The sequence below is a fragment of the Salmo salar genome, chromosome ssa10 (genome assembly GCF_905237065.1).
Source record: "Salmo salar chromosome ssa10, Ssal_v3.1, whole genome shotgun sequence".
Lineage (NCBI taxonomy): Eukaryota > Metazoa > Chordata > Actinopteri > Salmoniformes > Salmonidae > Salmo > Salmo salar.
In genome coordinates this window covers 10,624,849-10,652,129 of record NC_059451.1, presented here as the reverse complement: position 1 = coordinate 10,652,129, position 27,281 = coordinate 10,624,849, and the positions used below count along the sequence as shown (strand labels likewise).

The 27,281-nt window shown below is 41.4% G+C and overlaps 1 protein-coding gene across 7 annotated transcripts; it reads left to right on the top strand.

The window, feature by feature from the left end:
* The first annotated feature begins 801 nt into the window (after positions 1-801).
* LOC100380721 (mitofusin-1) lies at positions 802-27,219 on the top strand. 7 transcript variants are annotated; one of them, XM_014215790.2, is made up of 18 exons: positions 802-999; positions 1,827-1,962; positions 2,096-2,231; positions 5,900-6,062; positions 6,982-7,106; positions 9,489-9,597; positions 12,852-12,959; positions 14,598-14,751; positions 18,244-18,311; positions 19,943-20,064; positions 20,310-20,436; positions 20,670-20,774; positions 21,033-21,135; positions 21,727-21,962; positions 23,728-23,895; positions 24,241-24,437; positions 25,723-25,857; positions 26,368-27,219. In XM_014215790.2, the coding sequence occupies exons 2-18, from the start codon at positions 1,842-1,844 to the stop codon at positions 26,435-26,437; spliced, it is 2,247 nt and encodes a 748-aa protein (XP_014071265.1). In that variant the 5' UTR covers positions 802-999; positions 1,827-1,841; the 3' UTR covers positions 26,438-27,219. The 7 variants fall into 7 exon arrangements, with proteins under 7 accessions (XP_014071265.1, XP_014071270.1, XP_014071264.1 ...); XM_014215795.2 differs by having other exon boundaries at positions 806-999; positions 1,808-1,962; positions 14,598-14,736; XM_014215789.2 differs by having other exon boundaries at positions 806-999; positions 1,808-1,962.
* Positions 27,220-27,281: the final 62 nt, after the last annotated feature.

Genomic DNA, 27,281 nt, shown 5'->3' with positions numbered 1-27,281 from the left:
CCAGTATATTATATGAGTTATGCATACAAATAGCCAGTTCAACCTTAACAGTAACAATGAGCATAATGAGGCACGATTTCGCCTGGCATAGAAAATGTGCTCTCTCGTTAGGACACTGTTGTTCAGAGGAGCTAGCCAACAACACAATAACTTCAAACTGAAGCTGGAAATACTGCAAAATAGCTACACTTCGTTTCGTTTGACCTTTTTTCAATTCACATTTCTTTGTATATATCCATAAAAATTATGCACGTTTATTCATGATTTCGACTGGCTGAGAAACACTGCCTGCCTCGCTTTCTCGTCCGGACACCTACACGTTCATTACTATGGGACAGTTGTAGGGAAGGAATTTGAATATTGAAACAATGTTGCAAATGTCGGAGAGCCAGACATCCATGGATGGAAAATGATTTGGGGAGTTTAATAAGGGCGAATTATCTTTTTTTCTTTCTACATATTCAAATTCCTTTCTTATGGCATGTCATAGCTTGCAATAATTATTACTTTGAGGAAAACCGAATTTTGCTTTTAACGTCGTTACAAGTTACAACGATATTCATTCTTATTCGGCTCAAACAAAAATGTTTTATTGTATAAATATGGGAACTCCCCACTTTCTGTGATTATTTTTATTTATTTTTTGAGGGGGGGGGGGGGCTCTTTGTCAGTCCTCTTGGACAGGTTTTTTTGGTCATCGGGCTAGAAATGTAATTCTGACCTGGCAACCCTGGAAGAGGGTACACCAAGGGGTTGTCAGAACATTTTTTGTGCCATTGATTGGATTGCTCATGGTCACACGTCAACACGTTGATCTATAGCCCCGCCCCTTTGACATGGCTGCTAGGATCTTCTGCTGTCTGAGACAGAATAACAGATGAAAGGTTAGCTAGCGACCTTAGTAACTTTACCAAATATTGACTATTCATTGTCGGCAAGAGGATTTACCCCTGTCTGTGTTATGAAAAGGTAACTTTGGTCATCTCGCCTGAAGTTGTGGTAAGGGAAATTCAATGGACTGACCTCATTGTACATGAAAATAGCTAGCTACGTTACAGTAGATACCTGACACGAGACCATGCCACGCGTTACAAAACATGCATTTCAATAATACACGAAGTTGCTAGTTAACTAGTAATGTGATATAACAAATAACAGTTTATGTAAAGAAATGTCAATCTTGGGTAGTTTGCTTCCGCTAATTACTTGCTAGCTAATTAGCTAACGGTGCAACTATCTAGTATACAGTAGCTAACTAACGTTAGTTAGCCAGTTTAAGCTAAAGATGTTTGATGACATGTGTCATACAATATCTGTCTTGTCAGTGTACGATTAACTTACTCGTGCTTTAACTAGCTGGTAATGTTGTCTACTGATGAGATGTTTTGTAGCCAGTGGTTTTTTTTATTTGCTAGCCAGACAAGTACAGTAGCTAGCCAACTGTTTCATACTTCAGTCTATAGCTTTCATAACACAACACCAGATGCACGTTTTTTTGGGAAGCAAGCAAGTTTTCTCCACGTACATGTAATGAATAGTCACATGTATACGTCTCATGAAGGTTGACATTTAAATTATTATAGCTATTTTGAAGTTGTGTTGTGGTCTACATTTCACTTAGCAGGCTGTGTGTTCCTGGGAAAAGTAATGATGAAATGCTCTTTCTAGCGTTTGTCCTGGTTAAGGCACATACTCGGGCACAAGGACTATTGAATATGTCAAGTAACAGACATGTCCGTATTGTATAGCTCTATATGAGGTGCCATTTGATAGTGCACAAAGTATGACAACCATTCCACCTTTGTAGTTTGCTTGCTTTCTCCAAGATCAGAAGCTGAAGCATGGATTCAGCTCAGGGGAACTTCTCTCCACTCAAACGCTTTGTAGTGGCCAAAAAGAAGATCAGTGATGTGTTTGAGCAACTGCTGGAGTATGTGAAGGAAGGCTCAGCGTTTGTAGAAGGTGAGTGTGTATAGTAAATCAGGTACGTTGGCAACATTTGAATTCCAAAGTAGGCTAATTAATAAATGTGAACGTGCTTTTTCTTATGTCTTGAGAACACTTATCTTCTCACTTTTCCTTGTGTGATTGTCAGAAACGTGTCAGAATGAAGCCTTGGAGAACATTGCAAGTCGTGACCAACAGGAGCAGATTCAGGCGTATGCTGGCAAACTGCAAACTATCAAAGATGTGCTGGCACGCAGGCACATGAAGGTGGCCTTCTTTGGCAGGTAAATAAGTGTAGTCGGATGCATTTTGATTTCTCCACCGTTTTGCATGTGCTTAGTTTGAGTTTAGTGTACACAGTAGGGGTGTGAACATTTAAACGAAGTTCGGATCCTTAACTTTAAGTAAAGAAACGTAACCGAATTTTTGTTTGTTTGTTTTATTCCCCACTTAATTCAAATCACAGTTCAGTTATCACAAAACATATTATTTTCCGTGTTATAGCCGATAGGGGAAGTTGTGTAATTCAAATAAAACCAGAGAGGAAGAGGCGAACTTTAGGCTACTTGGTGAATTTGCAAGGTGTGCAAGACAAGACATTGTGAGATGCAGATTACCAAAACATATGAGTACGCTTCTGCCTTCTTCTGCGGCTCCCCCTCTTGCCGGCCTGCCTGCTAATGATTCAAGTGTGTGTTCAGTCTTTGGTCTGTTGTGTGTAGAATATCCTAGCCTATTCATGGCACTGATGTCTTCGGGTCACTCTTGTGAGCACAGGGTAGCCTACTTCGTTTTTGCCTCATAAAATTACAGTAGGCTACCGGTAGCCTGTATCGATTACGCTTTTCAGACGTAATGGAATGTGGCCGCTTGAAAGTGCCTCGGCAACGGTGTGTTTGTCTGTTAAGGTAGGCTACACTACAGTTTTTAAAATGCAGACACGAAACCTCTGGTGATATTAACAAACATTTTACTTGTCTGTAAAGGAATGCCGCTTCTGAAGCAGGACTAAAGTCCATCAATAGGCAACCAGAACTGTCAATCAAATAATTGTAAGCTGCTGCGCGCAGACCACTACCTCCCAAAAAAGTACTTTTAAAGTTTGTTAAATACTTTGATTTACCAAAACATTTAGTAGAAATAAAACACATCTAGCTACCATACCATAAAAAAACAACACAGCAGAACATCAGTCAGCAACGTTTATTGTTGTCATGAAACAAGTAACTTTACGCTGGAGCAGAATTCTACTGTCTGAAAATGTACAGACCTGATGCAGCACTTATTAAAAATTGTCGGAAAAGTTATCAATTGTCGCAGTCAGCATGTTACTGTAGCTGCGTTCTATGTTTGTAAAGGGTTGTGGTAGATATAACTTCATTTCCCTGCCTTAGCAGTCATACATACGTAATCGGACCATTATTCCACATTGTAAGTTGACACAGATTTTTTTTCTGTCCATTTTAAACTTGAAGCAAAATGATCCATTTGTCAAATCTGTAGTACACAGCTTAGAGACTAGAAAATAAATATGGGTAGATAAGACAGCCGCAGTTAAGCAGAGATCAATGCATCATGACATCGAGTTTTGCTTTTATTAATCACTTAAGATTATTCTCATTACCCAATGGATAAAAAGCACTGTATTGTTCTGTAGTAGATGCTTATTTCCCACGCTTTCAGCATTGCTAATTGAGGATAATCAAGAAAATGTGACGTGGGACTCAGTTTCCTTTTTATTGCTGGTTTATTGAAGCACGCTTTGGGCACGGCTGGCCCGCTCATTAGGCAGGATTTGGATGCAGATTGACGAGGGCGGCATTTTCTGAGCTAAACTGACTCCAACAACACACAAAACCTCACAATTCTGCACAAAAACCATGACAATTTCTCTCAACTAGTGGCATAAGGGCTTTTTAGGTGAGCGCTTTGATAAGCAGTACCCACTTTGTCAAAGGTAGGGGCCCAAAATATTTTTTGTGCCTCTCCAGGTTGCTGTTGGAGTAACGCATCTCTGCAGCACTCCACCAATGTTCGTTCAGTCCAAAAATGATCTAACATAAATCATGTAGCAGATATAAGAGATGGTAGAAAGAGTATGTGGCCTTTTCTGTAGCATACAGCCTGGAGATAAAATGAATGACAATGTAATGACACGGACACTTTTTACATCATGCAGGTTTCTCCGATCAAATAGCCTAACCGAAATGGCGCTCAACCCCCCCCAAAATAAAATGAGCTGTCATGTTAACAAAGCAACATATCCTAAAAACAGGACAGGTCAAAGTAAAATGGACAATCACAACTGTTGTCCAAGAGTTTCACGACATTGTCATGATCAGTGGTTTCAAATTTGTAAAAATACTTTTGCATTTTCCGCTGTGCAAATAGGCTTGCGATAACTCCTGATAAAGTTGGGTAGCTGATATTCAGTGCTTAAATAGCCAAATTGATTAGTCACAAGAATCAGGACTAATAAAGCCAATGCAATGGCCTGTTTTACAAACGGTGGGTCTACCACAAAATTCCATTGCATGTCGACATGGTAGGCTACACCTCAGTAAGCACGGACAGATGCCTTTTGGACGTCTTTTTTTTTGGTGTAGTTCCGCACCGGCCTTGATTCCACATCCACGGACATTGGCTTTTGGTTTGGTCTGGACCAAATCTGAACCACTCATAGATGTCTATGTTTAGTTCAGATTTGGTGCAGTGTAGACCAGCCTTGTTTTCAACGTCCACGGACATAGATTTTTGGTCCGGTCCATCATAGATGTCTATGTTTGGTTCAGATTTTTTTCTCCAGTCTGGACCAGCCTTAATTTGGCCCAAACATAGACGTCTATAAATGACTTCTTTTCAACTTTCATTCAGTACCGAAAGTGAACCTGATTTCAACTTCTGGAAAATATGCCCTTTCAACATTCTAGAAAAGATGTATTTTAAACATACGGAAAATACCTTTTCACCTTTCATTCAAAACCTAAATTGAACCTCTTCAACGTCTGGAAAATAAGTATTTTAGATGTCATTTTGCTTACTGGGACTATTCTAGTTTTGCGAGAAGTTTCATTTTTTGGTCTTGCCTATGGAGGCAGAATGGCAAGGACCGGCACTGACTTTAGGGATGGGTGGTATCCAGATTTTCGTACCAGGGTATACGGTATTTCCAGAAGTGCACACAAGGTGTGCTATTTTTTTGCGGGGATGCACAATTTTTTTTATTCAGGGCTCTTGATCCAGGAGGGTATTGAATGTCTCTGCTGTAACCAAGAAGCTTTCTCTTGACAACTAGCCACTTAGTTCTTTGACAAGTCTTAGAGTTCTTATAGATATACTGAACTTATTGTTATAAGCAGTGGCATAGTACGCACCTCCACAGCCCACGCATGGCGGGGCTGCCCCCAACTCCCCAAAAAGTACTTTATTTTGTACGGTATTGAAAATCATACCGTCTGTATGTCGAAATACCCCGATATGCGGTGTAAACGGTATATCGCCCAAGTCTAGCACACCTGCATTGAAACTGCTCCGCTCCCTCAGGCTTATATCTTACAAAACCAAACCTATTTTTGAAAAGTCTCAACCATTGTGGTCATCTACCACTCTGTATACATACAAACTAGCTATTTGACAAGATTCATCATGACATAATTGCCTATTCATAATCCAGTACAGTAAATCACATTTGGCCAACATTTCTGTAATAATGAATTCAAATCAAATCTTATTTGTCACATGCGCCGAATACAACAGGTGTGGTAATCTTCACCTTACAGTGAAATGCTTACTTACATGCCCTTAACCAACAGAGCAGTTTTAAGAAAAATACCCCCAATTTTTTTTAATAATATAAGTAACCAGTCATTTGATTAAAAATTATTTTGAGATTGTCTATATGAGGTAAAAGAATGATAGTTAGACTTCCTCTTACATGATCTTCTGTACCTAGGACGAGTAATGGGAAGAGTACAGTGGTCAATGCCATGCTGAGGGACCGGGTGCTGCCCAGTGGCATGGGTCACACCACCAACTGCTTCCTGAGTGTGGAGGGCACGGACGCGGACCACGCCTACCTCAAGACCGAGGGCTCAGAGGAGGAAAAGAGCATCAAGGTAAGTTCACTGGAGATGTGGATATACACTGGCTTAGGCCTAGATGCATGGAAGATTAGGCTAGCTCTTATTACCACTCATATACTAGGCAATACATCCTCAGTGAGGTTGGAATTGGGCTACCTGAAGATGATTAACTCGTCTTACCACTCATAAAGTGTACCCTCAGTCACGTTTTGATTTCTGACTCAGCAATTAATCATTAAGCAACTTTAGTCTAGTTAAGGTTATTTAGTCTAGTTAAGGTTATTGCAATCAGGACAAGCACAGGTAAACATTAAATAAACGTTAAGTAATGGATATTTATAAAAGTATTGAGTGGTAGTGCACACTTGAAGTCGTAACTTTCTACTCCATTGTAGAAAATATAAAAAACGATGGCTTTCAACATCCTAACAAAAGCCTGCATTTACACAGGACAAATATAGGTACAAGGAAGGCATTAAAGAATGACATCATGCTTGAACCCTGTATGGAAGATATCCATAATACAGAGATCTAAGCTAGAGCTACCTTCAGCCTCAACCTATTATCCATGATATAACCCACTGTCTATTGAAAAATGCTGTAGAGACCATTAGAATCATTGTATAAAATCAAATAAAAAAATCAGCAGATACTTTTCCTCCATGTGATTGTAACACTCAAACACATGAATTGTTTTCACATCTGCATCCGGAGGACCAGAGCATTAGCGTTATCAAACAGTATTTTTTTTAATGGAAAGAGATGCCTCACCTTCACGTGCAGTATGTTTTTTAAAAATGCAATAGCACCTCTACTCTGGTTGTTTGAGGAAGAAAAAAAAAATCTATATTTGATTCTGCCATTGAACATTACATACAAATTGTCAGGCAAGCAAAGTTTGAAATTGATTGAAATCCAGTAAATGATACTGTGACGACTTCTCTCGTTCTAGACCGTGAACCAGCTGGGTCACGCTCTGCACATGGACGAGAGTCTGGACGCAGGCTGCCTGGTCCGAGTATTTTGGCCCAAGACCAAGTGTGCCCTGCTCAGAGACGATCTGGTTCTCGTAGACAGGTATGGTAACGGAATGCTGCCAATGACCCCACTTGACCTCCATTTACACCGCTGGTCCTAAGAGTAAGGCCCTATAAAATCTGTGATGTGGAGAACATGGACGGAATCACAGAAACCAGACATTAAAATGGAATTCAACAATATTCTAAAATGTATTGAACTTAGTAGGGAATAAACTAAATCTATTAAAAATTCATTAATGTTCCCAAGTTTATGTTAAGACATGAACAGAATGCATAAGTGATTGGTATTTCCTGCAACTTTATGAAGAGGTAAGGAGAATTCCTCCTGTCTGTGTATGTGCGGTACACGCATCTACCACTTTGTGTAGCCATTAGCGATTATGCTAATGAAAAATCTTCTGATAGATGGCAAGGCTTTCCCAAAAACCTTCTCAATGAAATGTTAACTACAAAGTAGGCTGTGCTTACCTGGCAAAATGATATCATGATTATTTGCATCGATCCAGTAGTTATTTGTTTTGCAATCTCCACCATCACATGTGCTACAAAAACACAGCTAAATGTCATTTGTATTGGTGTCACTTGTTAAAGCCACTTCAATCACTGTAGATGAAGGGGGGGAGACCGGTTAAAGGAGGATTTTTAAGCCTTGAGACAATTGAGACGGATTGTCTAAGTGTGCCTTTTAGAGGGTGAATGGGCAAGACAAAATATTTAAGTGTCTTTGAACAGGGTATGGTAGTAGGTTTGTGTCAACTGCAACGCTGCTGGGTTCTTCACGCTCAACAGTTTCCTATGTGTATCAAGAATGGTCCACCACCAAAATGACATCCAGCCTACTTGACACAACTGTGGGAAGCATTGGAGTCAACATGGGCCAGTATCCCTGTGGAACGCTTTCGACACCTGGTAGTGTCCATACCCCGATGAATTGAGGCTGTTTTGAGGGCAAAAATGGGGCTGTGCAACTCAATATTAAGTTGTTCCTAATTTTTGGTTTATTCAGTGTATACAGGGTCAGTGCCAATATCATATTTATAATGTGCAGGGATACTAGAGTGGTAGGGGTAGATATGTATAGGTCCTTCCTTTCACACTGTCCTGGATGGCAGGGAGCTCGGCCCCAGTGATGTACTGGGCTGTCTGCACCCTCCTCTGTAGTGCCATATGATCGAGGGCTGTTGCCATACCAAGCAGTGATGCAGCCAGTCAAAATGCTTTCAATGGTGCAACTGTAGATTTTTGTTGAGGATTTGAGGGCCCATGCCAAATCTTTTAAACCTGAGGGGAAATGGCCGCTGTCGCGGCTTCTTCACGACTGTTTGCGTATGTGTGGACCATTTTAAGTAATAGTAATTTGGACACCAAAGAACTTAAATCTCAAGACCCACTCCACTGTAGCCCCGTCGATGTGGATGGGGGTGTGCTTACATTTCCTGTAGTCCACGATCAAATCAAAGTTTATTTGTCATGTGCGCCGAATACAACAGGTGTAGACCTTACAATGAAATGCTTACTTACAGGCTCTAACCAATAGTGCAAGAAGGGTATTAGGTGAACAATAGGCAGGTAAAGAAATAAAACAACAGTAAAAAGACAGGCTATATACAGTAGTGAGGCTATAAAAGTAGTGAGGCTACATACAGACACCGGTTAGTCAGGCTGATTGAGGTAGTATGTACATGTAGATATAGTTAAAGTGACTGTGCATATATGATGAACAGAGTAGCAGTACCGTAAAGAGGGGTTGGCGGGACACAATGCAGATAGCCCGGTTAGCCAATGTGCGGGAGCACTGGTTGGTCGGCCCAATTGAGGTAGTATGTACATGAATGTATAGTTAAAGTGACTGATCCTTGGTCTTGCTGACGTTGAGGCTATATAGCTAGATTTTAGTCATTTAGCAGACTCTTATCCAGAGCGACTTACAGTAGTGAATGCATACATTTCATACATTTCATTTCATGCATTTTTTGTTGTTGTACTGGCCCCCCGTGGGAATCGAACCCACAACCCTGGCGTTGCAAACACCATGCTCTACCAACTGAGCCACAGGGAAGCTAGATATGGCTTTATAGCTACATATACACTATTGTATATATTTGTTATTCAACGAAACACTGATGAGCTGTGTATGTGGATCACCTATCAACTGAACAGCGATAGAAGACAGAAGAAGTGAACCCGCGTGAATCTGTTTTGCTTTCCTGTGTCCCTGTATATGAGGATTGCAATTGTAGCTATGCCATACGGTATGATCTGAACTATTGCTAAATAGCCTAACTACACTAGCCGTCAACCACCAGTGTGCCAAGTCCCATGGGAAGGATTGACCATCAATAAGCAGAGGTTGACTATACTGTATTACTAGGAGACGTTATGACCTTGACCTTCTAACCCTATCCTCCGTCTTCTTTAGCCCTGGGACAGATGTCACTACGCAGCTGGACAGCTGGATCGACAATTTTTGCCTGGACGCCGATGTCTTCGTGCTGGTGGCGAACTCAGAATCAACCCTCATGAACACTGTAAGCGTGCTCACAAGCTGACCCTCCAGGTGGGATCTAGACAGATCTGACTAATTCCGATGGGATCTTGACAGAGCTGACCAATCACAAATTGTTATTTGTCACATGTGCCGAATACAACAGGTGTAGAACTTACAGTGAAATGCTTACTTACAAGCCCTTAACCAACAATGCAGTTTTAAGAGTGTTAAAGTATTTACTAAATAAACTGAAGTAAACAATAAATAAATAAAATAACAAATAATGATAGAGCAACAATAAAATAACAATAGCGAGACTATATACAGGGGGTACCGGTACAATGTCGATGTGCGGGGGCACAGGTTAGTCGAGGTAATTGAGGTAATATGTACATGTAGGTAGAGGTAAAGTGATTATGCTTGGCTGTGTGCTTAGGGTCTTTGTCCTGTTGGAAGGTGAACCTTCGCCCCAGTCTTGAGCGCTCTGTAGTAGGTTTTCATCAAGGATCTCTCTCTCTACTTTGCTCCATTCATCTTTCTCTCGATCCTGACTAGTCTCCCAGTCCCTGCCGCTGAAAAACATCCCCACAGCATGATGCTGCCACCAACATGCTTCACAATCAGTGGTGGAAAAAGTACCCAATTGTCATATTTGAGTAAAAGTAAAGATACCTTAGTAGAAAATGACTCAAGTAAAAGTGAGTCACCCAGTAAAATACTACTTGAGAAAGTCTAAAAGTATTTGGTTTTAAATGTACTTAAGTATCAAAAGTAAATGTAATTGCTAAAATATACTTAAGTATCAAAGTAAAAGTATATAAATAATTTCACATTTCTTATATTAAGCAAACCAGACGGCACAATTTTTTTTTGTTTTTGTCATTTACTGATATCAATGGGCACACTCCAACACCCAGACATAATTTACAAACAAAGTATTTGTGTTTAGTGAGTCCACCAGATCAGAGGCAGTAGGTATGACCAGGGATGTTCTCTTGATAAATATGTGAATTTGAATATTTTCCTGTCCTGCTAAGCATTCAAAATGTAATGAGTCCTTTTGGGTGTAAGGGATGTGTATGGAATGTAGCGTAGTAAAAGTTGTCAAAAATATAAATAGTAAAGTACAGATACCACAACAAACGACTTAAGTGGTACTTTAAAGTATTTTTACTTAAGTACTTTACACATTTGTTCACCGTAGAGATGGTGCCAGGTTTCCTCCAGACGTGACGCTTCTCATTCAGGCCAAAGTGTTCAATCTTGGTTTCATCAGACCAGAGAATCTTGTTTCTCATGGTTCGAGTCCTTAATGTGCCTTTTGCCAAACTCCAAGTGGGCTGTCATGTGCCTTTTTACTGAGGAGTGGCTTCTGTTTGGCCACTCTACCATAAAGGCCTGATTGGTGGAGTGTTGCAGAGATGGTTGTCCTTCTGGAAGGTTCTCCCATCTCCACAGAGGAACTCTGGAGCTCTGTCAGAGTGATTATCGGTTGTTGGTCACCTCCCTGACCAAGGCCCTTCTCCCCCGATTGCTCAGTTTGGCTGGGCGGCCAGCTCTAGGAAGAGTCTTGGTGGTTCCAAACTTCTTCCATTTAAGAATGATGGAGGCCACTGTGTTCTTGGGGACATTCAATGCTGCAGAAATGTTTTGATGATCTTCCCCAGATCTGTACCTCAACATAATCCTGTCTCGAAGCTCTTCAGACAATTCCTTCGACCTTATGACTTGGTTTTTGCTCTGACATGCACTGTCAACTGTGGGACCTTATATAGACAGGTGTGTGCCTTTCCAAATCATGTCCAATCAATTGAATTTACCACAAATGTACTCCAATCAAGTTGTAGAAACATCTCAAAGATGATCAATGGAAACAGGATGCACCTGAGCTTAATTTCGAGTCTCATAGCAAAAGGTCTGAATACTTATGTAAATAAGGTATTTTAGTTTTTTATTTTTAATAGATTTGCAAGAATTTCTAAGAACTTGTTTTCGCTTTGCCATTATGGGGTATTGTGTGTAGATTGAGTAAAAAAATGTAATTTAATACATTTTAGAATAAGGCTGTAATGTAACAAAATGTGGAAAAAATCGAGGGGTCTTAATATTTTCCGAATGCACTCTGTGTTCTATGAAGCAACAAATTAGCAAAATTGTTCTTCGAAACAACCCAAAGGAATTGTCAGCATATTTCAACAATGTTTTCAAGAAAAGCTGTGCATATTAAGCAGCTTGTACCCAATTGTCATATTGGATTGATGCCTTTTTAATCTAAGGGCATTTCATTTTAACTAAGTGTGATAATTGGAATGTGAACTGACACACTAAAGGAAGTGTTTTCTTGTGAGGAAGGAGAGGTTGTTTTCTTTCCAACGCTTGTTATAGTCTAGGATAGGGCCAGCTCCATTTTGGTCCAGCACTCAGGACCAGCTCTGTTTGTCTGCCGAGGCATTCACAGAATGTCAGGGCACATACTCAATTACTGAGCTCGCTCGTTATCTGTGCCAAATCACTATTTGACTAAGCACCCTAGGATACCCTGCTTCTGTTTAATTAAATTATAGAACCCTATATATTTGAAGGACTCTATATAGTAGATTAGATGAGCATTATTTGACTGATAATACTTTGCTCTTGGACAAACACAATGTCTTATTCAAGTGAATGAGCACTTGTTCTAGCAAAGTTTAGTTTTTGAATGAAACTCAACTGTTTGATAATCAACAGACAATAAGTCTTTCAATGAATGGAGCCCTTCTCTATCGAATTAGCCAATGACCTATCTTTGTGACACCTGACAAAAGCCCTTGACACATCTCCTTCCCGTATAGACTGTGTGTGTGTGTGTGTGTGTGTGTGTGTGTGTGTGTGTGTACTGCACGTTCCCTATTGTATTGGAGTGTTTATGTATGTGGGTCACCCACACACACAGACTGTATGTACACAAGTACATTGGGACACCTTCTCTGAATTGTGGCTAAAGGTTCAACACGTGCCGCAGTCTGGTGTAGTCGGTAAAGTTTTAGACTCCGGACCACTCATACGTCCTTGGCAACTGGGTTTCGAGTCTCACAACGGCCAGCTGTCTGTGCCCTTCCTGTCTGTGCCTCCTCCTCCAATATCTATCCACCGATTTCTCTTCCAACTGTCCTGTCAAATTAAATCAATAAAATTCTCCTTATATATATATATATATATAAAATAAAGGTTAACACAGCACTATGATATTATTAAGGATGTTTCTTTGTTGGTGCACTAACTATTTCTGACCATGCATTTTTGTGTGTCCTCCAGGAGAAGCATTTCTTCCACAAGGTGAACGAGAAACTCTCCAAACCTAACATCTTCATCCTCAACAACCGCTGGGATGCCTCGGCCAACGAGCCAGAGTACATGGAGGATGTGAGTGTCTTACCAACAATAACGGCATTAATACATTTTTTTTAAATTTCATTATAGAAGAAATAGCCACTGGTGCTGAAATAGGGTTGAGCAGTATCAAGATTTTCTTACCTTTTATTCTGTTCCTGTACCGTACCTGGGCATATGGTATTACCGGCAGTACAGACGAGGGGATGCTGTTAAAAAAAAATACATCCAGTTGACGTCAGAAGTTTACATACACTTAGGTTGGAGTCATTTAAAACTAATTTTTCAACCACTCCACAAATTTCTTGTTAACAAACTATAGTTTTGGCAAGTCGGTTAGGACATCTACTTTGTTCATGACACAAGTAATTTTTCCAACAATTGTTTACAGACAGATTATTTCACTTATAATTCACTGTAACACAATTCTAGTGGGTCAGAAATGTACATACACTAAGTTGACTGTGCCTTTAAACAGCTTGGAAAATTCCAGAAAATGATGTCATGGCTTTAGAAGCTTCTGATGGGCTTATTGACATAATTTCAGTCAATTGGAGGTGTACCTGTGGATGTATTTCAAGGCCTACCTTCAAACTCAGTGCCTCTTTGCTTGACACCATGGGAAAATCAAAAGAAATCAGCCAAGACCTCAGAAAAACAATTGTAGACCTCCACAAGTCTGATTCATCCTTGGGAGCAATTTCCAAATTCTTGAAGGTACCACGTTCTTCTGTACAAACAATAGTACGTAAGTATAAACACCATGGGACCACGCAGCCGTCATACCGCTCAGGAATGAGACGCGTTCTGTCTCCTAGAGATGAACGTACTTTGGTGTTGAAAAGTGCAAATCAATCCTAGAACAACAGCAAAGGACTGTGTGAAGATGCAGGAGGAAACGGGTACAAAAGTATCTATATCCACAGTAAAACGAGTCCTATATAGACATAACCTGAAAGGCCGCTCAGCAAGGAAGAAGCCACTGCTCCAAAACCGCCATAAAAAAGCCAGACTTCAGTTTGCAACTGCACATGGGGACAAAGATCGTACTTTTTGGAGAAATGTGCTCTGGTCTGATGAAACAAAAATAGAACTGTTTGGCCATAAAGATCATCGTCAACTTATTGTGGGAAGTTTGTGGAAGGCTTCCCGAAATGTTTGACCCAAGTTAAACATTTTAAAGGCAATGCTACCAAATACTAATTGAGTTTATATAAACTTCTGACTCACTGGAAATGTGATGAAATAAATAAATAATTCTCTCTACTATTATTCTGACATTTCACATTCTTAAAATAAAGTGGTGATCCTAACTGACCTAAGACAGGGAATTTTTACTAGGATTAAATGTCAGGAATTGTGAAAAGCTGAGTTTAAATGTATTTAGCTAAGGTGTATATTTACTTCCGACTTCAACTGTATTTAGTATTGTTTTATCTATAAAGGATAACTTTTTTTAATGTTTCATTATTTTTATGAAATTCACTGAGGAGGAGGTCCTCCCCTTCCTCCTCTGAGGAGCCTCCACTGCCATATATGGCATATACAGTATACCACTCAAGCCTAGAGCTGAAGTGCAAATTACATGTATGTCTCTATGAGAGGTTTTGTTAGTGCTATGAGCTTTGTGGTAATGTTGTAGTAATGATGCAGTAACGTTTCCCCCTACAGGTGCGGAAGCAGCACACGGACCGCTGTGTCAACTTCCTGGTGGAGGAGTTGAAGGTAATGGACCGGGAGCAGGCGCCCAACCGCATCTTTTTTGTGTCGGCCAAGGAGGTGCTCAACTCCCGCATGCAGCGAGCTCAGGGTATGCCAGAGTCCGGTAAGCCCCGCGGTGGTCAAACCAGGAGGCTGTGGGCGTGTTGATGGGTGGGTAGGCAAGCGGGTGTGGATGCGTGTGTGTGTTGATGGGTGGGTAGGCATGTGTTTTGATGTCCGCAGTGGTCAAACCAGGTGTGTATTGTTGTTGGTAGGTAGTAAGGATGTCACAAATTGTTTTTTCTTAATGTTTAAACGGCCATTTTATGGGAGTTTTCTGTTAAAACAATACGAAAGAATGATAAAATTCCATGTGAATTCACAATGCAGCTGTGTTGCTGCCAGCAACGGTTTTGGTCTCATGCTGCATCCCTTTTCGATGGTTAAGCATTGCACCTGTACTACCATTACAGTACCTCAACTCCATCGCGCAAAGTTTGCATTTCCTTCTCATTTAACTTCTCAAAGTGTTACCATACAGGACTTCGCTGCTGTCGCTCGCCTTTCTCTGCCATTTTTTCCAACTGTTAAAACTGATGACGTAGTGGTGGAGAGTCGACTCCAAAATAATTGATTCCTTACATGTCGACTCCCATTTCTGAGTGTCAAGATTTGATTCCGATGGAATCGACTCCTAAGACTATGTATTTTTTATAATGGAGGAGACTGATTAGTTGCCATACTTCCGAAAACACAAACACTTGCATCTTTCAGTGCGCTAGTGAGGGATGGAGAGAGAGGGGAGGGGCACAGAATAGGCAGGTCGGCCACCAGGCAGAACTGTGCACTAGGCCCATCTATCGGCAATCAAAAGCTGTATCTCGCAATGTAATGCTGTATCTCACAATTTGTGGGCTTGCAATGTCTCAAAACTTCAGTAAAACAGGGCCTATCATCAACAAATAGGCTAGGATATTGAGATGAGCAAGATGCAACACTTCACGGTCACACACAGTATCTGCTCATGTGTACGGGTTTGATTCAAGCTGTTCACAGCGTGGAAGCCAGGTCTTAGTTGTTGCGGAAATTGACCCACTATGCCATTTACTTTCTGCGTCTACTTCATATCACTGAATCTACCTTTAAATGACTAAACTTTCCCCAGGCCTTTTACAGTTAGTTAGGTTATAACACAGAAAATACGTTTTGTGATAACTGCACTGTGATTCAAATTTTGTGGGCGAAAAACTCTTAAGGATTTTTGTTAATGTTAAGGATCCCAATTTCATTTAAACGTTTAAGCGTTCACACCTCTAGTAAGTAGTTCAGTAGGTAGTGTCGTGGAAATTCAGTACTGAGAAAGATTTGGTCATTTCTTCAAACAATCATCTTTATTTCATATCGATTAATTATTGCAATAATGAGTCTGGTCGTCGTCCCCCACCCTTGAGTGTTTAACCGAGTAACCTAACCTTTACACAAATGCAGAGTACTATATATAGCTGACACTTACAATGCTCAGTCATGGTTGGTTCAACCCCCCTCATGCAGACCAAGGAGCATCATAAACCACTCTGGGTTCATCCTGTCGTTATCTGCACGTGGGTTGTTGTCTTAACCCCACCCTTGCTTAGTTTCCCAGATGCAAGGATTATTTTGAGACAATGAGGAATTGTTCTAACTCCTCCTGGCTATCTCTATCTCGGTTAAACCCACCACATCTTGTCTATGTAATGCAGTCTTTAACTCATCTGTCAGCTCAAGCCATCTCCAGTGATCATACGCCCAGATTAGCTGCAGGGAACTAGAGCGGAGCCCATGAAAACGCAGAATTAAGCAGAATTGTCCTATTTGTTAAGTATTAATTGCTGGGTGTCTTAGTGGCTGTATTAGTGACAGATGGGTGTGTGGCAGGCTCACTCAGGTCAAAGGTTGTGTCCTGTCCACACTGTGTGTGCAGAATGTCTTATAGGCCTCCCCAAATTAGATCCACAGTGTACTATCTAAACAAAACATCCCCAGCCAAGCTAGAAAACAATCAAACTAAAACTTCCCTATCAACTCTGGCTAACACCACCTACATGGGATCAAGCCACTTATGCAATCCATTGGCTCACATGCTCCAAAATGACCTTTCGTTTGAGTGTTATGGTGAATGTGGTCTTGTGAGCTCTGCTTTTAGCCTGGCGTCTTCTCTCCATTTGGTTATACTTTATCCACATCCTTTCTAGGTTAAGGCATGTTTCACTTTTTGCAAGTTTTATCTTATTTTCACTGTACATACCTGTTGCCGTTTCATCCAAATTGTGTTAGCTGGTTTAGTTAGTAGATTCTCATGGTCAGGGTTGGGTAGTAATTGATTACATATAACAAGGATTACGTAATCTGATGGGGGGAAAATTAAGTATCTTGAATCATGCATTCCTGCTTGGACATACAGTATTTCTTGAGTCACACCATTTTAGTACACTTTGAATGAAACACATTGAATCGGTTTATATAAGATCATTAAACTACAAAAATAAAATGCCTGACCCCACAACAAGGTTTTGGTGCAACCAAATCATAGGCTTGTGCCACCAACTGAAACTGTAGGAAAAAGCTAGTATGGCGGCTGTGTGTGCTCTTATGTAAATTATAGTATGCTTCCACACTAGTCCCCAAATTGGAAATAGTCATGTTACTAAATTAAATAATTAGTTGTTTCACATTTGTATGCCTGGGTGTTAGAAGTTAAAGTAATTTAAAAGTATGTTACTCATTTTTCAGAAATCCAAAGGATTATGTTACTGATTACTTTATTTTTCATGTAACTGTTACTAGTAGCAGATTACATTTGTCAAGTAATCCATCCAACCCTGCTAATGCCGTATAGTTTTTTGAGAGTGTAGCAATGCTAATGGAAATGGATTGCATCAGTTAGTGATGTGTTCAAAAGCATGGGAAGAGTGCCACTCGTCAGAGCTCTTTCCTCATACCTTTGAATTAGGGTGATCACATGTCCCGGATTGTGCGACAATCCAGCGTTTTGGCCCTTTGTCATGCAATCGAACAATTGTTTCCTGCATTTTATCAACAAATTAAAACACCAGTAATTTACAGAAAAAGGTCAAATAGTCCCATATTTCAGTCAGTCTTTCCATTCATTTGATAAGAAATGACATTCCAATCTCCCTTTTGCAGTAAAGTTGTGTTTATGACAAGATATAAGGATGTGGCGGTACTGGTGATGTTTAACACTTCTCCAATCGGTGTTGAGATCTGATATTCTGCGCAGCGCAAGACGAAATGTAGACCAATGTCATTGTCAACCAATCCCATTTTTCAAATCCTTTCGGGCTAAATTCCAGCTAAACTTGGAGAGGACAGTTACCTACTTACAAAAAGTGTGCTTTAACGAAGAGCTATGAAACTAGGTAAATAGACTGAAAGATATAAGGTATTTTAAATGTGGTCACCCTACGCTAACTGATACAACAAAAGTGAACTGTCCTTTTAAATTATTTCTTTTTGTAGGAGTTTGTAGCCAAAATGGCAGTGTGCTACACTCCGTTATGGAGAGAGAATGCTGCTGTGATGTGGTGGTCTTTTGTTTGACAATGTGCCGCTTTCTCAGGTGGAGCTTTAGCAGAAGGCTTCCACGAGAGGCTCAAGGAGTTCCAGAGTTTCGAGAGGATATTTGAGGCAAGTTCTAGTGTGTGCGTGTCTATTTGTGTGTGTGACAACGTCTACCACCACTCGTTCTCAGCCTCAAACATGGAGATTGTTTAATGATTAAATACTCCAACTCATCTGAAATGTATATGAAAACCCCACAGTATGAAGTAATTCATTTAAAATTAAATAGCAGAACTACGTAGGATTTTTTTTCTCTCGAAATTAAGCACTTTCCAAGGAATCAAGGTGGAAGTGAAATCGGTGTGTAGTCCAGTCAAGCCAAACACCATGGCTCCTCCTCAGTCAAACTCTCTCACTCTAAATTCTCCGGCCTGGCTTTTGCCAGTGCGACACTGGACTTAGTTTTGGAGCGATCTGGGAGGATGGCTAGAACGGGCACTTATCACATTTATCTTCTAGTGATGAGGGGAAAATAATTGATAGTTACATGTCACAATATTATTAAATCGATATTTGACTTCAATCATTTTTTTTGCTACTATTGGTAGTGCCAAAACTATTTTTTATTTCATCCTATACCTTGTTCTCCATCTTCTATTTAAATAGTGAGCCAACATGTTTTCAGCACTTTTATTTCCCTGACTGATCAAAACAAATTTTCTCATGCTCTCCCGTCTCTCTGCAGCAGACGTATAGTGAGCAATGTTTGGACCATCAATTGCAATAAAATCACCGTATCGAATGGAAATGCATATACAATCGCAACACATATCATATCGTCACCTACGTATCGTAAGGTCCCTGGAAATTCCCAGCCCTGTTATCTTCCTCCTAAAGTGACAGAGATTTTCCAAGGGGCACCTGCTCAAGCACAATGGTAGCTGCTGTTGTTTGTGGATGTGTGCATGAGGGTGTGCCCGTGCGTGTGCGTAGAGAAATGGTATAGAAAAGATTTGCAAGAGAGACTGTTCCGTAGTTATGCTGCCTCATACCGTTTACCTCTTTATTGGGTCGGACACCTAAAGGACAAACTGTTGAATAGGATGTTAACTAGATTCTGTCCCATGCCCACTACAGATGTGAGTGGTGAACCATTCTAATCACTCTATCTCTATGATCCTTTGCTGTGAGAAACGCCTCTAGTCTCGACCTCCAGCACATCTCCGAACTACTAGTCTCTCTCCACCAATCACGAGTTGCCAAGCCCGCCCCTCAGAACCCTTGCTTAGGCCAATCAATGTGCACATTGCCGTCAATCTGCGTCTTCATTGCTGAAGTCTAGATTTGCTTAGGCGAGGATCATCTGTTTCTTTCAGTTAAATTTTCATTCTGTTCACCCTGTCTCATGTTTTGATTCTGTTCTAGTTGCCTGCATTTAGTCTTTTCTGAGTTGTTTTATGTTTTAAATAGTGATCTTCTTTTCTTAATTGTTGTTTCTTGTGTTGACTTTTGTTCCTATGATTTTGCTATTGCTTCGCTAACACGTTACTGTGAACCTAAGAACCAAGGGGCTGTGGGACTCTAGATACAGAGCTGCTGATGGCACACGCCATTTTTTTCACATTGTTAAATTGCTTCAGCAGTTGTCTATCTTGTCCCCTTTCGTCCCACCACCACTGTGTGTGTCACCACCCTGTGTGTGTGTGTTTCGCAGCCCCCATTCACAGTAACGTGTGTGCTATTATATGGCCTCGCAGGAGTGTATCTCGCAGTCAGCAGTGAAAACAAAGTTTGAGCAGCACACTGTAAGGGCCAAGCAGATCACTGAAACGGTCAAAGCCATCATGGATGCCATCAACATCGAGGCGGCAGAGAAGAGGTGGGTGTGTCCCCCGTTCCATCCGCTCACATCACTCTGTTCTACCGGGATGGTCTTCTGTTTAATCGATGCCAAATGTTCTGGTAACACTTTTACTTGACACTTCTATGTGCTATTTGTATGTAAACGGTAACATTTTAATTAACAATTCAATATTGTTATCCAATGAATATTACGATACTTTGGTATCTGTTGTAATAGCAGTATAGTCGAAAGCACCTTACCACTTCCTGTCTGCCGTGTAGAGTGGCCTCATTGGAGGACCGTGAATATCAGATGGATCGTCTGGAGTTTGTGAAGAACCAGCTCAGCCTGCTCATAGAGGACATCAAGATGAAGATCAAGGCCATTACAGAAGAGGTGGAGAGCAAGGTAAATCATGCTATTCTGATAACATGAATTTTTACAATATGTTTGTGAAATATGCCCATCCTCGGCCTCTTAACAGTGCAGGGAAGCACAACTCTGTCCCTCCAGGGTCATACTGCCAACTACAATTTCTGGATTTATTACAGCCCTAACTCTCAATCCATTCCAAGGGTTACCACAAGTGGTGCGCATTTTTAAATTTTTTCCCCAGGCACTAATACAACCGTTTTCTTTAGGTGTCCAGTGCCATGGGCGAAGAGATCTGTCGTCTCAACGTGCTAATCGAGGAGTTCCACTCGGACTTCCAACCCTCGCCCCACGTCCTCAAGCTCTACAAATCAGTGAGTTTGATTTTCGTTACACCAAAGACTGCCACGACGGACACGGGTCTGCTTTCTATGGCAGCTTCTCCTTGAAATTGAAGCTTTGTCGCCAATGTAACACACTGAGCATTTAGGTTAGGAGCGTCATGACTCTAATACATCGTAGTAGTGACCTCTCTTCTATGCACTCTATTTCTGTGGCCGTTCCATGACCATTCCTTGACTGTTCCATCTCTGACCATGTCCTGCGGTTGCCCACCCTCACCCTGTGTACAGGACCTACTGAGCCATATTGAAGAGGGCATGGGTAAAAACCTGGCCTTCCGCTGCTCCAATGCCGTCAACGCCTCCGTGCAGTCCTCCCAGAGAGACATGATCGGTAGGTAGTTGGTGCAGCACGTAACACCACCCCATAAAACAGGCTGTGTTTAGGCTAGCCCTGGTCATGATTAGCCTGGTCCCACATCTGTTTAATGCTGTCTTGCCAACTCTTATGGTCAAGAGTTGGCATGACAACACAAACAGATCTGGGTTCAGGTTTGGTCATGACACAGGCTCATAGGCTCACGATCCCGTGTGTGTGACCTGGCAACTAGTCATAAAGCAGATTGACGAAGATCTAATGGACCTCTATGAAATTACTTTGAGGGAGTAAACCAACCAGATTTTCCCATATTGCTCACTTCTCACCCATGTATTCCCCTCAGATCATTGTGTGTTTAGAGACTGTCATGGAAAGGAAGGCCCTGTTTTAAATCCTACCTTCTTTTATGTAATCTAACACAATTGGGTAGGGAGCCTATTCAGAGGGTTCTACTACATAGCTTCCACTGATCCAGTTCTGTCAGATCTCTGAGGACTGCAAGGAACAAGGGAAGCAGGAAGTATTTGGATCAGAAGTCATCTAGACTATTTCAGTGAAGTCACCTGACTTGTCTGCATTTCCTTCCTTGTTTCTCCCCACCACCAGAGAGTCTGCGGCCTCTGCTGCCCCCTGCTGTTCAGAGCCAGATACAAACGCTTGTGCCAAGCCGCAATTTTGACCTGAGCTACAACCTGAACTGCGCCACGCTCTGCTCAGACTTCCAGGAGAACATTGAGTTCCAGTTCTCAATGGGCTGGACGGCACTGGTCAACCGCTTCCTGGGGCCTACCAATGCAAAACGGGCCCTCATGCTGGTCGACAGGAACTTCCAAGTAACGCAGGTAAGACAGCTACAGGGTGAAGTTTCCCCAACTTACAGATCTAGGATCAGCTTTCCCTCCCACTGTCCTAACCTTAACCATTAGTGGGGGAAATGTAAAAATGTCCCAGGATCAGGGTCTAGGGGCAACTTCTCGTTATTCCAGTAAGATACGAATGTGAGAAATGATGGGGATAGATACTTTGGTAAAAGGTGTGTATGTGGGCACCCCTTGAAATGAGTGGATTTGGCTATTTCAGCCACACCTGTTTCTGACCGGTGTATAAAATCGAGCACACACCATACAATCTCCACAGACAAACATTTGCAGTAGAATGGCCTTACTGAAGAGCTCAGTGACTTTCAACGTATCACCGTCATAGGATGCCAACTTTCCAACAAGTTAGTTTGTCAAATATCTAATAATGACAAAGGAAAAAGTTTTGATTTTTTTCTTTGCAAATATATAAAAAATGTAAGACAGAAATACCTTATTTACAAAAGTATTCAGACCCTTTGCTATGCGATTCGAAATTGAGCTCAGGTGCATCCTGTTTCCATTGATCATCTTTGAGATGTGCACTCCAATCAAGTTGTAGAAACGTGGTAAATGAAATTGATTGGACATGATTTGGAAAGGCACACACCTGTCTTTATAAGGTCCCACAGTTGACAGTGCATGTCAGAACAAAAACCAAGCTATGAGGTCGAAGGAATTGTCCGTAGAGCCCTGAGACAGGATTGTGTCGAGGCACAGATCTGGGAAGTGTACAAAAACATTTCTGCAGCATTGAAGGTTTCCAAGAACACAGTGGACTCCATCATTCTTAAATGGAAGAAGTTTGGAACCACCAAGGCTCTTTGTAGATCTGGCCGCTCGGCCAAACTGAGCAATTGGGGGAGAAGGGTCTTGGTCAGGGAGGTGACCAAGAACCCGATGGTCACTCTGACAGAGCTCCAGAGTTCCTCTGTGGAGATGGGAGAACCTTCCAGAAGGACAAACATCTCTGCAGGCATTCCACAAATCAGGGCTTTATGGTAGAGTGGCCAGACGGAAGCCACTCCTCAGTGAAAGGCAGATGACAGCTCACTTGGAGTTTGCCAAAGGCACCTTAAGGACTCTCAGACCATGAGAAACAAGATTCTCTGGTCTGATGAAACCAAGATTGAACTCTTTGGCCAGAGGAATGTCTAGAGGAAACCTGGCACCATCCCTACGGTGAAGCATGGTGGTGGCAGCCTCATGCTGTGGGGATGTTTTTCAGCGGCATGGACTGGGAGACTAATCAGGATCGAGGGATAAATGAATGGAGCAAAGTACAGAGATCCTTAACGAAAACCTGCACAGGACCTCAGACTAGGGCGAAAGTTCACCGTCTAACAGAACAACGACCCTAAGCACACAGCCAAGACAACGCAGGAGTGGCTTCAGGACAAGTCTCTGAATGTCCTTGAGTAGCCCAGCTAAAGCCTGGATTTGAACCTGATTGAACATCTCTGGAGAGACTTGAAATAGCTGTGCAGCGACGCTCCATATCCAACCTGGCAGAGTTTGAGAGGATCTGCAGAGAAGAATGGGAGAAAGTACCCAAATACAAGTGTGCCAAACTTGTAGCATCATACCCAAGAAGACTCGGCTGTAATCGCTGCCAAATGTGCTTCAACAAAGTACTGAGTAAAGGATCTGAATACTTATGTAAATATGATATTTCCATTTTTTTATTATTAATACATTTTCTAAAATGTCAAAAATGTCTGCTTTTGTCATCCTTCCTGTCCTGTTAAAGATGACACGCTCCCTGTCCACCACGCCCTCCAGCGGCCCCTCCAGCGTGGCAGTAGCACATCCCCAGGACGCCGCGCTCTCCCACGAGGAGCTGATGATGTCCGTGGCCACCAACCTGGCCTCCCTCACCTCCCGCACCTCCATGACTGTGGTCATCGTTGGAGGAGTGGTGCGTAATACTACTCCCACCTAATCTGGCAACTCGTCTGTCATTATAATGGGCTATACAGTATGGACCAGGCTCTATACATGCATCCATACATCTCAATCCATCTTAAATTAAGTGGCAAAAATAAGTCGCTTATCTAGACTATTTGATTTATAGTATAGATATAGCACACACTAAAATAAAATATTTTTCAACAAGAGTCCTGGTATATTGTATATGTACGGATCTATACAGATGTGTAACCAACACAACAGATGAGGCTGATTAATATGGGTGCTGCTTTCCATACAGAGTTACACTACAAAAAAATTCAACCCACCTCTCTCTTACCTGTGTGTGTGCTAGGTGTGCCGGACGGTGGGCTGGCGTCTCATAGCCCTGTCGGCCTCCATGTACGGCCTGCTCTACCTGTGGGAGAAGCTCACATGGACCACCAAGGCCAAGGAGCATGCGCTCAAGCGCCAGTTTGTGGACTACGCCACAGAGAAACTACAACTCATCGTCAGCTTCACCAGTGCCAACTGCAGCCACCAGGTCCAGCAGTAAGTACAGGCTGTATTCTGTATAAATGCCATTTCTGGGAATAAGGATAAGCTTAAAGGGGGAAGTTCACTATAAAATCTAGGTTTGTTTCTATTTTAAACCAGTTTTGAGTTCTGAAAAGTGGCTGACAATCAGTATTTCCATGTTATCAGATCCTTTTGTGTGCATTAGGACAGGAGTTTTTAAACTGGGGTCAGTTACTGCAGGTGGTCCGCCAATTTTTATTATTAACAAAAATAATATACAGTACCAGTCCAAAGTTTGGACACATCTACTCATTCCAGGGTTTTTCTTTATTTTTACTATTTTCTACATTCTAGTATAATAGTGAAGACATCAAAACCATGAAATAACACATACGGAATCATGTAGTCACCAAAAAAAGTGTTAAATAAATCAAAATATATTTGAGATTCTTCAAAGTAGCCACCCTTTGCCTTGATGATATTTTTGCACACTATTGGCATTCTCTCTTGGAAATATTTGGACATTTTATGTGAATTTTTCATGACTTGCGTAACTGCAACTGAATACTATTTTTATGTCTCTGCGTCCAGTATGAAGGAAGTTAGAAGTAGTTTCACGAGCCAATGCTAACTAGCGTTAGCACAATGACTGTTCATCCGACTCTGGGGAAGTAGATAAATGGCTTCATTGCCAAAATCTCGAACTCTGTTTTAATATGGAAGAAATTTGTCATTGGAGCTAATTACAGCTAAACTGTGTAGAATTGCTGGAAATTTGCTTCAAAGCTGCAAAATATTCTCTCAGTTGAATGAAACAATTTGTAGAATTGCTGAAAAATGTGTTTACAACAGCAACATTTTATCTACGGTGCCAGGAAGCATTTCTAAGTTTACTCTTCCTCTTCCAATGAACTCTGGGGAGGTCAAAATAATGACACTGTCTACCAAATCGATTCATTTTAAAATGTTGATTAGCCTACTTTTACTTTCCATTATCATTCACCTAATGATAAGACATGATGTTTTTGCTAACATTTGATGGGTCGCCGGTTTGCCTGGGCGTGGGTCCCTGCTCCCTGCATTAGGACACGTCTACAGGCCTCAATCTCAGTACAGTAACTAATGTTTGAGCCTCGTATGTAGATGTTTCTAAACACTCTTGCTTTATGAACCGATTCACTACTGATGTATTAAGTGCAAAATCTGCTGAAAGCCAAATTTATGCACCTCTGCTACCTTACTTCCCTCCCGTTCCCCTCTCTTTTCTGTGAAGTGGTGAATAAATAAGTGATAGAGCGCTTTGACCTTTGTTGCCCAGGGAGATGGCCACGACCTTTGCGAGGTTGTGTCAGCAGGTGGACCTGACACAGAGGGAGCTGGAGGGAGAGATCAGCCGACTGACCGCCAAGGTCCAGACTCTGGAGACCGTCCAGAGCCACTCCAAGACCCTCCGGTCAGTCTAGCTACCTCCAATGTCCAGTGTTACCCCATACCTTTCCCCCTTGCATAGCTCTATTGCCCCCCCCCTTAAAACATTTACATCCCCAATGCATTTGATTTAACATTTTGATGCTTATGGTGCTTTGGTAGTCTTTGTCTTTCTTTCCAAGAAAAAAATATTGTCACATTTTGGCATTTATTCACCATTGCCATATTTTCAACCTAACTTCCGTTTCCCTTAAAAAAGAGAAGTGGGAACTCTGCTTGGGCGTCTTTATAAGCCTGCTCCGTTAGGTTACTTCACCATTGGTTGTATTGAAGGTTCAAGGTCAGAGATATGCCCTTTGAACTGAATGTGTGTAGTTTTTTAGTTTCACTAGAGGTGAACAGCATTCATTTGTCAGTAAACCTCAACATGGTTCATTTGGATAGGCATTTTCACCTCATTATAATTGGTTCTACATCATTAGTGTGCCAATAGATGTTGGTCTATGTGTAAACATCTTTTTCTATATATTTTCAGGCACAAAGCCACAGAGTTTGAGAGGCAATTGGAGACTTTTACAGACCAGTATCTGAATCCCCATAAATGATGGACTGGGTTTCTCTCTCTGGCTCTACTGGCTCCCCTAGCGACCTCCCCTCTCCACTCCCCTCTCCCCCCTGACCTCCCCTCTCCACTCAGAGAAAATAGGTCCACCCTCGACAATATTGCTCCCGGGATTCCCCCAGCTCCGAACAGATGTTTCTCCAAGAGATTTGTTTAAGTGTGTCCAGTCTTCCGCACACTTTATAAAAGGACTTTGCAGAGAACAAACTGCCCATTAGTTCAACAAACCAAACTGCCTGTAATACAAATACACACTCTGTGTAACTGTGTGAATCAGTCGTGTGAATACAGTTCCGAAGGTCAGGACATAAAAACTCTGTTGGCATGAGATTGAAGGTTGGGTGCTGTAGCCTGTACATTGACACTACTGCGTTTATAACTGTGAATATGCCTTTCACTAACTCCTGAAGTGTGTGTGTGTGTGTGTGTGTGTGTGTAGACAAATGTAGGCATGTGATTTTCATTCAGATCTGAATTTGTTCTGGTTTACCCCATTGTAAAAAAAAAAAGAATAATTGTGTGTGTATATGTGTTTTTTGTGAAGGACCTACATAAATTCAGAGGAAATCCATTTCACTTCAGAAAAAACTATCAAAATTACTAATGTCCAGCTGATGGTGTTTTGATAAATAGAAGCATTGTATAACTTCCTCTGCCGTTTCAGCTAATTTGACATGACATAAAAAAGTGTTTTCCTTTCATGATGAATGTGAATTGAAACACATCCTGATTTACCCGAATCTATTAAAATATAATGCTATGTCATTGATTCTGTTCGTTTTTTTTTGCATGGGTAGCGTTTGCTGTAGAATTTCTAATGGAAAAAA

Excerpts from the sequence above, each read along its gene's own strand:
- LOC100380721 (XM_014215790.2), top strand. The coding sequence starts at position 1,842 with ATGGATTCAGCTCAGGGGAACTTCTCTCCACTCAAACGCTTTGTAGTG. Across the intron at positions 12,960-14,597 it reads AGCCAGAGTACATGGAGGAT|GTGCGGAAGCAGCACACGGA; the intron begins GTGAGTGTCTTA and ends TTCCCCCTACAG. Across the intron at positions 20,437-20,669 it reads CAGAAGAGGTGGAGAGCAAG|GTGTCCAGTGCCATGGGCGA; the intron begins GTAAATCATGCT and ends CGTTTTCTTTAG.